Source organism: Ascaphus truei, chromosome 6 (genome assembly GCF_040206685.1).
Source record: "Ascaphus truei isolate aAscTru1 chromosome 6, aAscTru1.hap1, whole genome shotgun sequence".
Classification (NCBI taxonomy): Eukaryota; Metazoa; Chordata; class Amphibia; order Anura; family Ascaphidae; genus Ascaphus; species Ascaphus truei.
Window position 1 is genome coordinate 42,021,686 of NC_134488.1, and position 15,411 is coordinate 42,037,096.

General features: G+C 45.4%; 1 protein-coding gene across 2 annotated transcripts in view; it reads left to right on the forward strand.

The window, feature by feature from the left end:
• TTC12 (tetratricopeptide repeat domain 12) overlaps positions 1-15,098 on the forward strand; it is an 83,790-nt gene extending 68,692 nt beyond the window's left edge. For both annotated transcript variants that reach the window (XM_075604037.1, XM_075604036.1), the window contains exons 20-22: positions 13,096-13,195; positions 13,790-14,015; positions 14,685-15,098. In XM_075604037.1, the coding sequence (XP_075460152.1) occupies positions 13,096-13,195; positions 13,790-14,015; positions 14,685-14,754 (396 nt within the window). In that variant the 3' untranslated portion in view covers positions 14,755-15,098. The remainder of the gene's footprint in view (positions 1-13,095; positions 13,196-13,789; positions 14,016-14,684) is intronic.
• Positions 15,099-15,411: the final 313 nt, after the last annotated feature.

The following is a 15,411-nucleotide window of genomic DNA, read 5'->3' on the forward strand; positions in this document are numbered from 1 at the left end:
TAAAATAAATGTAATACTAAATATTATTAAGAATAAATGTGACAAAATAATCATAAGAACAAAAAAATAAACCTTTTTGCTGCCACCTCGGACAGCAAAGGGTTAATGAATGCTCGCTACCAGGTAACACAGTACCTGCTGATCTGTACTGCGGGTTACGGGGTATCTAAAGTCCACTGCACACATTCACTAACACACTGATACACAAACTGCACACATTCACACACTGATACACAAACTGCACACATTCACTAGCATACTGATACACATACTGCACACATTCACTAACACACTGATACACAAACTGCACACATTCACACACTGATACACAAACTGCACACATTCACTAGCATACTGATACACATACTGCACACATTCACTAACACACTGATACACAAACTGCACACATTCACTAACACACTGATACACAAACTGCACACATTCACTAGCACACTGATACACATACTGCACACATTCACTAACACACTGATACACAAACTGCACACATTCACTAACACACTGATACACAAACTGCACACATTCACTAACACACTGATACACAAACTGCACACATTCACTAACACACTGATACACAAACTGCACACATTCACTAGCACACTGATACACATACTGCACACATTCACTAACACACTGATACACAAACTGCACACATTCACTAACACACTGATACACATACTGCACACATTCACTAGCACACTGATACACAAACTGCACACATTCACTAACACACTGATACACAAACTGCACACATTCACTAACACACTGATACACAAACTGCACACATTCACTAACACACTGATACACAAACTGCACACATTCACTAACACACTGATACACAAACTGCACACATTCACACACTGATACACAAACTGCACACATTCACTAGCATACTGATACACATACTGCACACATTCACTAACACACTGATACACAAACTGCACACATTCACTAACACACTAATACACATACTGCACACATTCACTAGCACACTGATACACAAACTGCACACATTCACTAACACACTGATACACAAACTGCACACATTCACACACTGATACACAAACTGCACACATTCACTAACACACTGATACACATACTGCACACATTCACTAGCACACTGATATACAAACTGCACACATTCACTAACACACTGATACACAAACTGCACACATTCACTAACACACTAATACACATACTGCACACATTCACTAGCACACTGATACACAAACTGCACACATTCACTAACACACTGATACACAAACTGCACACATTCACTAACACACTGATACACAAACTGCACACATTCACTAACACACTGATACACAAACTGCACACATTCACTAACACACTGATACACAAACTGCACACATTCACTAGCATACTGATACACATACTGCACACATTCACTAGCACACTGATACACATACTGCACACATTCACTAGCACACTGATACACATACTGCACACATTCACTAACACACTGATACACAAACTGCACACATTCACTAGCACACTGATACACATACTGCACACATTCACTAGCACACTGATACACATACTGCACACATTCACTAGCACACTGATACACAAACTGCACACATTCACTAACACACTGATACACATACTGCACACATTCACTAACACACTGATACACAAACTGCACACATTCACTAACACACTGATACACATACTGCACACATTCACTAACACACTGATACACAAACTGCACACATTCACTAGCATACTGATACACATACTGCACACATTCACTAACACACTGATACACAAACTGCACACATTCACTAACACACTGATACACAAACTGCACACATTCACTAACACACTGATACACATACTGCACACATTCACTAGCACACTGATACACATACTGCACACATTCACTAACACACTGATACACAAACTGCACACATTCACTAGCACACTGATAAACAAACTGCACACATTCACTAGCACACTGATACACAAACTGCACACATTCACTAACACACTGATACACAAACTGCACACATTCACTAGCACACTGATAAACAAACTGCACACATTCACTAGCACACTGATACACAAACTGCACACATTCACTAGCACACTGATACACAAACTGCACACATTCACTAGCACACTGATACACATACTGCACACATTCACTAACACACTGATACACAAACTGCACACATTCACTAGCACACTGATACACAAACTGCACACATTCACTAACACACTGATAAACAAACTGCACACATTCACTAGCACACTGATACGCAAACTGCACACATTCACTAACACACTGATACACAAACTGCACACATTCACTAACACACTGATACACAAACTGCACACATTCACTAACACACTGATACACAAACTGCACACATTCACTAACACACTGATACACAAACTGCACACATTCACTAGCACACTGATACACATACTGCACACATTCACTAGCACACTGATACACATACTGCACACATTCACTAACACACTGATACACAAACTGCACACATTCACTAGCACACTGATACACATACTGCACACATTCACTAGCACACTGATAAACAAACTGCACACATTCACTAGCACACTGATAAACAAACTGCACACATTCACTAACACACTGATACACAAACTGCACACATTCACTAACACACTGATACACAAACTGCACACATTCACTAACACACTGATACACAAACTGCACACATTCACTAACACACTGATACACAAACTGCACACATTCACTAGCACACTGATAAACAAACTGCACACATTCACTAGCACACTGATACACAAACTGCACACATTCACTGATACACATACTGCACACATTCACTAACACACTGATACACAAACTGCACACATTCACTAACACACTGATACACAAACTGCACACATTCACTAGCACACTGATAAACAAACTGCACACATTCACTAGCACACTGATACACAAACTGCACACATTCACTGATACACATACTGCACACATTCACTAACACACTGATACACAAACTGCACACATTCACTAGCACACTGATACACATACTGCACACATTCACTAACACACTGATACACAAACTGCACACATTCACTAACACACTGATACACATACTGCACACATTCACTAACACACTGATACACAAACTGCACACATTCACTAACACACTGATACACAAACTGCACACATTCACACACTGATACACAAACTGCACACATTCACTAGCATACTGATACACATACTGCACACATTCACTAGCACACTGATACACAAACTGCAGACATTCACTAGCACACTGATACACATACTGCAGACATTCACTAACACACTGATACACAAACTGCACACATTCACTAACACACTGATACACAAACTGCACACATTCACTAACACACTGATAAACAAACTGCACACATTCACTAGCACACTGATAAACAAACTGCACACATTCACTAACACTGATACACAAACTGCACACATTCACTAGCACACTGATACGCAAACTGCACACATTCACTAGCACACTGATACACATACTGCACACATTCACTAGCACACTGATACACATACTGCACACATTCACTAACACACTGATACACAAACTGCACACATTCACTAGCACACTGATAAACAAACTGCACATATTCACTAGCACACTGATACGCAAACTGCACACATTCACTAGCACACTGATACGCAAACTGCACACATTCACTAGCACACTGATACACATACTGCACACATTCACTAACACACTGATACACAAACTGCACACATTCACTAGCACACTGATAAACAAACTGCACATATTCACTAGCACACTGATACAAATACTGCACACATTCACTAGCACACTGATACACATACTGCACACATTCACTAACACACTGATACACAAACTGCACACATTCACTAGCACACTGATAAACAAACTGCACATATTCACTAGCACACTGATACAAATACTGCACACATTCACTAGCACACTGATACGCAAACTGCACACATTCACTAACACACTGATACACAAACTGCACACATTCACTAACACTGATACACAAACTGCACACATTCACTAGCACACTGATACACATACTGCACACATTCACTAGCACACTAGCACACTGATACACATACTGCACACATTCACTAACACACTGATACACAAACTGCACACATTCACTAACACACTGATACACACTGATACACAAACGGCACACTTTCACTAGCACACTGATACACACTGATACACATACTGCACACATTCACTAACACTGATACACACTGATACACATACTGCACACATTCACTAACACACTGATACACACTGATACACAAACTGCACACATTCACTAGCACACTGATACACATACTGCACCCATTCACTAACACACTGATACACACTGATACACATACTGCACACATTCACTAATACACTGATAGACACTTATACACAAACTGCACACATTCACTAACACACTGATACACATACTGCACACATTCACTAACACACTGACACACACTGATACACACTGCACACATTCACTAACACACTGATAGACACTGATACACAAACTGCACACATTCACTAGCACACTGATACACATACTACACACATTCACTGGCACACTGATACAAAACTGCACACATTCACTAGCACACTGATACAAAACTGCACACATTCACTAGCACACTGATACACAAACTGCACACATTCACTAACACACTGATACACATACTGCACACATTCACTAACACACTGATACACAAACTGCACACATTCACTAGCACACTGAAACACATACTGCACACATTCACTAACACACTGATACACACTGATACACAAACTGCACACATTCATTAACACACTGATACACAAACTGCACACATTCACTAACACACTGATACACAAACTGCACACATTCATTAACACACTGATACACAAACTGCACACATTCACTAACACACTGATACACAAACTGCACACATTCATTAACACACTGATACACAAACTGCACACATTCACTAACACACTGATACACATAGTGCACACATTCACTGATACACATACTGCACACATTCACTAACACACTCGCACAGCACACATTCATTAACACAGTGATACACGCATTAACACTGATACACATACTGCATACACACATTAACACACTGATACACATACTGTGAACAAACATTACCCCACTGATACACATACTGAACACACACATTAACACACTGATACACATACTGTGGACAAACATTACCCCACTGATACACATACAGCGCACACACATTAACACACTGATACACATACTGCACACACACACATTAACACACTGACACACATACTGCACACACACATTAACACACTGATACACATACTGTGCACAAACATTACCACACAGATGCACATGCCAATACTATGCACAAATATTAACAAACCTATACACACACAAAGCCAGTGACACACAGTTCACACACCGACACTGTGTTGTATATAATGATATACTCAGGTTTGTATATGTGCAGTCGCACGCAGTGGGAAATACACACAAGCTCACACTTGGTTACATGCTGTGATTTACTTCTGTGCCTGCGTTCCTAGAAATCCGCAACAAGTCATTTGCACTTCAAGACAAAGTCTATTTACTGTGCTTCCCGGGGCTGCGTCCGCTTTCAGAGATTCAAAATCAACGTGACTCATTGAAGAGGAAAAATAGAGCCATGTCAGTCAGTGGGATGCTCCGCCAGAAGGCCGGCGGGCAGGGGCAGTGAGGCATTTAGCACTGGAGGCGGTGGAGTGGAATAGTTTCTGTGTATCCTCATCACATTGTACTATATTGCCTAGCAAAGTGGCACATGTATTATATTGGGAGCAGAGCCTGCAACCCATCATTAATCAGCCTTTAGACTAACTTAAGGCTTCATAAATATGTCCATTGATGTATGCCACATACTTATGCATTGCCTTGTAAAAGTGCCATTCGGAAGAGGGGAACTGCGGCTTCATTCACCAAACATTGGGTGGAAATGTAACATCATTGGCTAATTCATGTTTAAAAGAATGCACGTTTCACAGCCACTCGTTTCCCCCTCTTTGTGTATTACAGACACAGGCTACACTATATGTCCCGGTACTGGTTGCTACTGATTTTAAATCATCCTACCAAAGTATTGCAGTTAAATACTATAGAGCCGTGGTGGCCAACTCCAGTCCTCAAGGGCTGCCAATAGGTCAGGTATTAAGGATATCCCTGCTTCAGCACAGATGGCTCAATCAGTCAGTCTGTCATGGAACAAGAATCACATTCCTGCCCGACCCCCCTTCTGCTTGTCAGCTCCTTAAGTTCAGCTGCAGGCATTGGCTCCACATACACACACTGTGCCTGTGTAACATGCAACAATGTTGCATTTTTTGCCTCTGAGCACATAATCAGTGAACTGCTACTGCAGCTTCTCCAGTCCTCCCAGTTAATGGACTTTCCCATGTTCTCCCCTGTCTTTTGCTGACAGTTAGTGCAGTCCCACTCAACCTTTAGTGTGACCCCTGCCCCTCACTTTCTTTTCCACCCTAGATTACAGTGAGTACAGACCTGTCTGCATCCACCCCTGGTAAGGCCTTTCTCTCTTACCATAGTCCAACCTCATAGAAGCATCCCACATAGAGAAGCACTCTCTGCCTACACTACACCCACAAGTTCCTGTGTTTTCTAATCCAGCAATAAAATTAAGAAAGACATTAAGGACTTGTCATGCTTTGGAAGAGGGAGGACATGAGTTGAGCTTACTGGAACTAATCATACATCATTCGTGACCCTGGTTCCAGGAAAGTAAGAGAGAGACCGTGTATTAGAGGTCTACGCAGAAGCTATCACTCACAGCCTTCATGCTACAAAAGTGCAGCTCTACACAGCTATACAGCAAACTGCTACAGCTTTCTGCAAAAACAAGCAGCAGTTTAAACAGAACAGTAAAACAAAGACCTGTGTTAGGGAATCACACAGGAGCTACTACTCAAAGACTTTATGCTAAACAGAATAGTCTCTGCACCCCAGGACAAGCAGCAGCTTCACTCTGCCAGACAGGGCAGCAAGCTTTATACAGCAAACTGCACACAGCCTGCAACCTTACAGAGAAGCAAGCAGCTTACACTGCACGAGCAACCCTGCACACAAGGCAGCAGCTTTGCAAACAGACTGTACACACAAACCTAATTGCCTTTTTCTCTGTCTGAGTCCACCCGCTGCTCAGCCCCACAGTGAGGAGCCAACGGACATCTGTAAGTACAGCTACCCCAACGCTGCACGCTGCAGGACACCGCTCGGCATCATCTGAGACAGACGCCCATCGCTGACAAGGTAAAAGAACGCACGCCACACGCACTGGCAAAGGCCTACACACACCTACAGCATGGCAGAACTCAGAGCCTCACCAGACATCACGCAGGAAAGCGATCTCTCAGACACAGAGACCGCTGCGCATCTGCAACAGGCGCAGGCAGGCGCAAGGCCTAAACGGACAGTCACACTGACACAAAAGGCCCGCGAAAAATATGAGAATGACATTGAAGCACACCGCGAAAGGTTAGAGAAGGCCTGGGAGGACACTGGTCGTGAAATATGTAACGTTGCAAGCACTAGTGATCAGGAGAAACAAATTAGGCAAGCTATAGCCCAATTGAGGTCAAGTCACAAACGTTACCAAATGCTGTCACAAACATATCTCGCCTACCTAAAAAGAATTAACACAGAGGAAAGCCTCAGCGAACGCGACCAGCAGGAGGCAACTGACCTGGAGCGTGACGGCTTCGTGCAGACCACTATTACTGAGGCCGAAGACCAGAGAAAAGACCTTTTGCTGGAAACTGCATCGCAGCGCTCAAGCATATCCAGACACTCATCAAGGTCAGCAAGATCAGCACGATCAGCACAATCCAACACGTCTAGCGCGAGCACAAACGCCACAAAGGCGCGAGCCACCGCAGAGGCCGCACGTGCCAGGGCCGAATATAGTCGCAGGGACTCCTTCCTTAATGTTACTTTTACAGTATGTCTGAAGCACTTATTCCCATGATGTGTTATTTATATTTGCTATTTATATGACATGTATTACTACTGTGAAGCGCTATGTACATTTTATGGCGCTATACAAATAAAGACATACATACATACATACATACAGAGAGGCAGCCGTAAGGGCAGAAAAAGCGCGCATAGAAGAGGAGGAGCAGAATGCCGCTGCTGCCAATGCTGCTGCCGCTGCTACCGCCGCCGCTGCAAATGCCGTCGCCGCTGCTACCGCCGCCGCTGCAAATGCCGCCGCCGCTGCTACCGCCGCCGCTGCCAATGCCGCCGCTGCGCGCAGAAAGGCCGAATTGGACGCGGATCTAGAGGCACTTAATCAAGAGAAGGAAGCCGCCGCCGCCATAGCCCAAGCGGAAGTCCTAGAAGCAGCCGCACAACAGGACGGCGGGGAGCTACCGTACAGACGGGTAGCTTCAGAGGATCCAGTCCAACGCACTGAATACTACGTCAGGAGCCTCTTCAGTGTAAACACAAGCGCACCATCTCGACACGGATGGAGCGACTCCACAGATACCGAAGACTCGCTAGGACCACGAGGAGAAGACGCTGCTCCATCAATGGCACATGCTGCCTGGGATAGCCACAGCCACAAGAGTGATCCACACGCCAGCGCGCACACGGATGCACCACCACAGGCTCGCAATCCAGGTACACCCACGTGGGAGAAAACAGCCCCTCACACTAGCCAGCAGCCATCACGCGTCCACGCCAAGGAAGAGGCGACCGCACAGACCGTCCCAGCAACTACCTCAGAACGGGGCAAACGCGCCGATGTCTCAGGTCTGACAGACATAGCCAAGTACATGATCCGGCGCGACTTGGTGCACGCAGGACTCATCAGCTTCGACGACCGCCCTGAGAACTACCGGACGTGGAAGTTCACGTTCAAAGACGCAATCGACAGCTTGGACTTCTCAGCAAGGGAAGAGCTCAACCTGTTAGTCAAGTTCCTGGGGAACGTATCCAGGGAGCAAGCGCAGAGACTTCGGACGGCAAACGCACATCAACCCCAAGTAGGTCTGGACCTAGTGTGGGAAAGGCTAGAAGAGACCTATGGCAGCCCTGAAGCAGTCGAGGATTCACTCTTCAAAAGAATCGAGAGCTTCCCCAAGATCACGAGTAAAGACTATTCGAAGTTACGAGATCTTGGAGACCTGCTGCAAGAACTGGAGTTCGCAAGGAAAGACCATTCCTTAATAGGTCTCAACGCCCTAGATTCAGCTCGTGGAGTGAGACCCATCCTGGAGAAGCTACCCTTCAACCTCCAAGAAAGGTGGCTTTCACAAGGTTCCAAATACAAAAGGGAGAAGCAGGTTGTCTTCCCCCCATTCTCATTCTTCGTGAGCTTCATCTGCGAAGCGGCAAAGACAAGAAACGATCCCAGTTTCATCTTAGGTGCGCAAACCACATACAGTGCAAGCAGCCCGAAGAACGAGAGACCAGCGACGAGATATGGTAACCCCCAAACACCCATCTCGGCCCGCAGGACGGACGTGCCTCCCACGGCCCAAACTACTCCCGATCAGTCGGTCGCCGGAGACAAGGAACCAAGGGACCCAAACAGGGAATGTCCCATACACAAGAAGCCACACCCACTCAACAAGTGCTTTGGGTTCAGGATGAAGTCCCTAGAGGAACGCAAGAGGTTACTTGGAGAATTCGGAGTTTGCTTCAAGTGCTGCGGTTCCACGACTCATCTAGCCAGGGACTGTAAGGAAGAGATCAAATGCACAGTGTGCGAGAGTGACAAGCACGTGACAGCGTTACACCCAGAGGCGATGACACTCCACCAACTCAAGAACCCATCCTCCATAGCGGAGCATGGCGGGGAGAAAGAAGAAGGAGAGTCAACATCCGTCACATCTCAGCGCACTGAGGTTTGCGGAAAAGAAGGTGACAAAATGTCCTGCTCCAAAATATGCCTTGTCGCAGTGCACCCCCAGGGACAACCTGAGAAGGCTATTCGGATGTACGCAATCCTCGACGACCAGAGCAACCGATCACTGGTCAGGTCAGAGTTCTTCGACATGTTTAACATACAAGATGGTGCCTTTCCTTACACTCTCAGAACGTGCGCAGGGCAAATGGAGACCACAGGGAGAAGAGTGAACGGCTACACCATATGCTCAATAGACGGCAAAGTGAACATGCCCCTTCCCACACTCATCGAGTGCAACCACATGACCACAAACAGGGACGAGATACCCACACCAGACGTGGCACTCCATTACCCCCACCTCAAAGGAATAGCCAACCACATCCGGCCGGTGGAACAAGACGCCAAGATCCTGCTGCTGCTCGGTAGGGACATCATGAGGGTACATAAAGTCCGTAAACAGCACAACGGACCCCACAACGCGCCATACACCCAAAGACTCGACCTAGGATGGGTGATAGTGGGCAACTCGTGCACTAACAGAGAGCACGGGCAAGACTACGTTGATGCCCGCAGAACGGAGGTGACAGAATGTGGACACACATCTCTCTCTGAACCATGTCTTGGCCATCTCCAAGTGACCGAAGGGCCAAGTGAAGAGGAAAGACAAGGTCATACCCCTGAGACCAACAAAGACATCCTCACGCCGATGGGATGCGACAATGGCTTAGGATGCTCAGCAGTCCAGACAGCCAAGGATGATGAGTCGACTCCACCGAAGGAAGAGAGTAACCTCCCAAAGGTGACCGATAAAGGGATCGTCCTAAAAACAACAAACAATCAGACAATACTCCCGCGAGCAAGGGCACAATTAAGACGTACAGTTGTTCCTCTCCACAGAGTATCAAGAAACAGAGCAACCAATTGCCACGGCTGGCATAGCCGCAAAAGATTGCGCCCCACAGGCGAAGCCACAGTGTCAAAAGGACTGTTCGTTCAAACACGTAAAAGGGGACAGTTGCAGAGACATTTCCCAAAAGGATTTACAAGGACAAAAGAGACTGTTCCTCGTCATGTCCAGGGAGAAAACAACCTCCCGATGGCAGTCAACAAAGAAACACAAAAGCGTTTCACCAAACTACGCGGAGATGTTCTCGTGCAAGAGAAATGTACCGATGAACTACGGTGCACAGCGTTCCAGACAACAAGGAACGATGACAAACAAACACCCTCGAGGGAAGATAGAGGATTCCCGAGGTTAACTGTCAAGGAGCTCTCTAAAGACGGACTAAGCAGTCGGGTGACTCCGCTACCATTCCGTTCACCAAGGAGGCGCTTCCCAAACAATGGAGAACATGCCATCTCTAGGTTCACCTCGCACCTCTGCGGCCCACAAAGGGAACCAGAGACCAAAAACAACTTTGTGGTCTTCATCCAGAAGATATTCTTTACCGGCCACGCAAAGCCAGCACCTCTAATGGAGGAAGGCAAAGAATGTCGGTACCTCCAATCACCTGGGGCCTACCACCCTCAGGAACCCGATCAAATCCGGGTAATGTTCAACCCCAGCGCTCAGCTTCAGGGAGTCTCCCTGAACGACGCCCCCTTTATTGGATTACATTCGACAACCAGTTTTCCAGGGACAGTAATCCGCTCCCACAAGGAGCCAAAAGCCCTCTCCTTCTGCCAAACGCCAGGTGATAGAGCAACAGGCTGCCACGGCTGGTATACCTACAAGGGGATACACTCTGTGGGTGAAACTACAGAGACAAAAGGACTGTTCTCTCACAAGACTAAAAGGAAACAGTGCCAGAGACTTTTATACAAAGACATTGTGGTGCAACCAGCAAACCTGGAGCTGTGCATCCACCCTGCATCCTTTGCCAAAGAACCTTGGCCAAGGGACCTTGATACCAGTGATACCGGCCGGTGTCACATCGCTATGTGGACATGGACTCTTGCATTGTTTGAGAATGTGATGTTATCTTTGTTATGCATTGCACATATGTTCCACATATTCCAGTTATATAGTGGTATCTCCAGATACCAGACGGGGAGTGTCATGGAACAAGAATCACATTCCTGCCCGACCCCCCTTCTGCTTGTCAGCTCCTTAAGTTCAGCTGCAGGCATTGGCTCCACATACACACACTGTGCCTGTGTAACATGCAACAATGTTGCATTTTTTGCCTCTGAGCACATAATCAGTGAACTGCTACTGCAGCTTCTCCAGTCCTCCCAGTTAATGGACTTTCCCATGTTCTCCCCTGTCTTTTGCTGACAGTTAGTGCAGTCCCACTCAACCTTTAGTGTGACCCCTGCCCCTCACTTTCTTTTCCACCCTAGATTACAGTGAGTACAGACCTGTCTGCATCCACCCCTGGTAAGGCCTTTCTCTCTTACCATAGTCCAACCTCATAGAAGCATCCCACATAGAGAAGCACTCTCTGCCTACACTACACCCACAAGTTCCTGTGTTTTCTAATCCAGCAATAAAATTAAGAAAGACATTAAGGACTTGTCATGCTTTGGAAGAGGGAGGACATGAGTTGAGCTTACTGGAACTAATCATACATCATTCGTGACCCTGGTTCCAGGAAACAGTCAAAGTCTGAGCCATTGATTGAGCCATCTGTGCGGAATCAGAGACTGATTGAGCCATCTGTGCTGAATCAGGGATATCCTGAAAACTTGACCTGTTGGTAGCCCTTGAGAACTGGAGTTGGCCTCCCCTGCTATAGAGAATCTGGGCAACTTTTTGATATGCTGTAATGCCACTTTCCCAACACTATCATACTCTGTGCTGCTGCTATCTGCATGTGGCAATATTCATACACTGTACTGCTGGCTGCATAACACAGTGTTTATAAAATATTGCACATACAACCGATGTACTGAAGTTTAGTTTAACACATGGTTGTTATTGGAAAATCCATTCAGAAAGTGTTTTCCTCCAGAGTCCTGATCCCTTCACTGTCAGAGAACCAACAACACCTTGCCGGTTAGACTTCATGTTGGGGCTTGTCCACTAGGAGTAATATTTTTGGAGGTCGTTTGCTGATCCCTGAGGGATGTCTTTGGGTATCTTGTTTTTCCTTTAGGCTGGTGGACAGAGGACATCCCTCTATGCTGTGAGGGCTCTCGCTGTCTGTTCTAAGCAAGACACTCGGGCACGGAAGGATATGATGAAATATGATAAACGTACGTGGCACTGAGAAACCCAAGAACGTGGGATAGGGTAAACTAGACTGGAAGGAGGAGGCAGAATGTGCCAGGATTAATAATGTCATCTTTATTTTCTGACTCAGAATAAGACCCCTTTATAAAAACATTCATACAATAACCCATCTCTATGTACAAGTGTATTTCAATTAAGCCCCTACTAGTTTTGTTGGAGGGTATTCTTCTGCAAAGTGCGGAGTATACTGTTGGCACTATATAAAGATATACGTACATCCCAACTTGCACCTGTTCAGAGCATACGGTACGTTATTCAGCAGGAAGTAATGTCGACAAAATCTGGAATAATGCCATAAACTTAAATGTAAGGGTAGGTCTGGTTCATCCCAACTCACCAATCTCCCTTTATCCCATGATATATATATGAACACACTATACCTCGTGTTGCCACTCACCCTCCCCTTTTAGATTGCAAGCTTCTCGGAGCGCGACCCTCCTAACCCACTGCACCTTACTGTTCCGGTTATCCTCTCCACATCCCTATTACCCTCCACTATGGAGTATGTTGGTGCCTTATTACAATAATAATAACAATGTCTGTCCTCGTTCTGCCAGGGTTCAGCATCTTGGTAAGTCTCTTGCGTTCGGAGGACGAAATGATGGTCGGTAACGCTGCCCTCTGCCTGGGGAACTGTTTTGAGATTCCAGCAGCCGCTTCCTCCCTGCTGCAGTCTGATATCTTAAAGCTGCTGCTGACCCACGCTGGGGGGGACGCCAAGAAGAATACCGTGCAGCAGAATGCGGCTATAGCCCTAGGAAAGCTGTGCACTGCAGAACCAAGGTAACTAGTGTCAAATCTCTCTTTACTTATGAATGAGTCCTCTTCACTGCACGGTATTAGTCAACGGTTACCGCGGATAACCCATTGCCTCTTCCATAGCCATTGCCATAGTACTTGTAGGTGTTTCAAGGCAATTTGGAGAGAAACTAGAGTTATTATAATCTAGTGCCTCTTTGCAACATTGTATCAACGTGCAGTTCTTTGCTCCCATAGTGCCCTGCGTGTACCAACTTGGGCTTCGGCAGCAAGTAGAGTTATCATGTGTGCTTATTCCGTGTGCTATGAAGACGTCTTCCTCATATTGCTGAAGATTTTAGTCTCATTAACTTGAATGGAGCTGATCTTTTCTTCAGCGGCTTCACGGCATATTGAATAAGACCCTACTATGTCGCTCAACCTTTTCCTTTTATTTGTAACTAAATATTCACCGGACCTCAGATGGCTTAGACCTCTCTGGTTTCATCTTTTCACCGTCTGAAGAGCGTCACAGACATTCTGCAATTGCTTTGCGTTGGGTAACGTAGTTGCCAACCGTTCCTGGCATCGTGAATGGAAGAGGAGGTCCATTGTACCGGCATTGATGGGGCTCAATGAAGGCTCATAAGGCGCTGAAAACATTGATGTCCAACTCCAGTCTCATTCGCTATCTCTATATTTGTTTTTTTTTAGGTATATGAACCATCTCCGCGAGCTTCACGGCATCGAAATTCTCAACTCCTGTATGAAATACATGAAATGACGATATTCCTCTTGTCCCACAACTCCACGATAGTGTTAACAGTTTTACAGTGTTTGTAAATCCAGGATAAAAACCCCAGAGTATTCTTTTCTTGGATAAGCCTAATGCTGTTTTCTTCTTCTTCTGTTGTTTACCAAAAAACGTTTGTTTTCTTGGTATTATTTGCTTTTAGTGGGAATATAAATATTTTAAAATGATTACTATTTATGGGGATGTTAAGCAGGGAAATACATGTAAACACGTGAATTCTGTAATTCCCATTAGTCGAGTTGCTTGGTTTCCAATCGACTTGTTAAGTACCTGAGGCTTTCTGTATCAATTAAAACTATGTTTGTTAAAGCAAACAGTTTTTCTAAGCTTAGTACTAAGTGTATTCTGTATAACACCTTGTGGCTCTAACATACACCTCAGGGCCCATTCACTTGAAGTTAACCCCCTTAATACAAGAGGGGCCTGTCTATCATTACTCTGCTATGCGCTGGGCACCTGTTCATTGAATGGAAAACTCAATCGTTTGAAACTATAAACACTCATAAAAAGCTTCTTGAGCCTTGCTTAAGGGCCACGAGCTGAACCACGTATGTTTTGACCATTAGTGATTAGCCTGTTTCAGGGGCGGCCAACTCCAGTCCTCAAGGGCTACCAACAGGTGAGGTT